General features: G+C 33.8%; 1 protein-coding gene across 1 annotated transcript; it reads left to right on the top strand.

Annotated features, from left to right (window-relative positions):
• Positions 1-120: 120 nt before the first annotated feature.
• LOAG_15844 (hypothetical protein) lies at positions 121-536 on the top strand (the record flags this gene model as incomplete). Its single annotated transcript, XM_003151332.1, has 2 exons — positions 121-126; positions 237-536. The coding sequence occupies 2 exons, from the start codon at positions 121-123 to the stop codon at positions 534-536; spliced, it is 306 nt and encodes a 101-aa protein (XP_003151380.1).
• Positions 537-1,176: the final 640 nt, after the last annotated feature.

The following is a 1,176-nucleotide window of genomic DNA, read 5'->3' as shown; positions in this document are numbered from 1 at the left end:
ATTCAGTTTACATATCTGTTAATATTTTCTTTCACTTTCAGTACAATATTATCAATTACTGAAACGAATGCACAAGTAACAGTGCGAACCTTTCAAGCCTTCTCTTTCAATTTGGCAGGCATGAACGTAAGTTTCATAACTCTCATTAGTTTCAAACCTTCAAGTATTACATACAGTAAGCATTAGTGTTCATTTAAGTATCAATTTTTTTGGTAAAAGTTTATTTTAAATTTAAGTCTCTGAACAACAATGCCAACGGAATACAGACATTCAGTTTTTCTGGATTTGGCACAGGAAGAAATCAAACTACTTCAGCTCCACCGACTACTGCTAACCCATTCTTACAGCTTCTTGAACTTTATCTCAGGGGTTTCTCTCAAGTGCCAACGGCTGGTGCAGGCTTCCCGTCTTTTCCTCAAGTGCCACGTGGAGGCTTCCAATTTCCTCAATATGGTTATCCTTATTATCCATACTACGGTGGATACGGAGGATATGGTTACTACCCCTATTCCTATTACTATTATTATTATGGATAATTGTTTTACTTCCTCCAAATGTCTTTGTATCACTGTGCGGACTTTAAATTTCCAAAACTCATGCAAAACTTTGTTTGATGTTTCGTTCTATAGCAAGTCATTAAGTAGATTGTAAATTGAATCAATGTTAAAAGTATATCAAAAATTTATACGGCACAATTATCGTCACCAAAATCATCCACGACTCTGTTACAGTTTGTAGTGAGCATACTAATTAATGGAATAAAATGAGGTGCCGAAAACGAATGAATACAGTAGTTACTGGTGCTGACTCTTGGCCAATTTTGGTGCTAATCATTCGTTGAATGTTGCAATATTATGTCAATTATGTAATTAAAAGTAGAATTTTTCTAAATTGGCGTTTCTCAGAATTTCCTAAAACTTGCAATCGAAAAGGATTGACACATGTTTAAAGCAGAATAAAACTTTGGAATTATACGCCAATTACCAATTACATTTTTTTTTGTCACTTTCTTTCTGTAGCCAAATGCAAATGCCAACTGACATGACTTTTTGATGTTTATCGCCACAAAATACCGTTTTCTTCATTTAAAACTGATTTAATTAATCGCTCAATCGATAAGTAAGAAGGGCGACATTGGAAGAAAGATTTGAAGAATGAACTGATCATAAAAATAAA

The sequence above is a fragment of the Loa loa genome, assembly GCF_000183805.2.
Source record: "Loa loa unplaced genomic scaffold supercont3.2921, whole genome shotgun sequence".
NCBI lineage: Eukaryota > Metazoa > Nematoda > Chromadorea > Rhabditida > Onchocercidae > Loa > Loa loa.
This window is presented reverse-complemented; position numbering and strand designations above follow the sequence as displayed.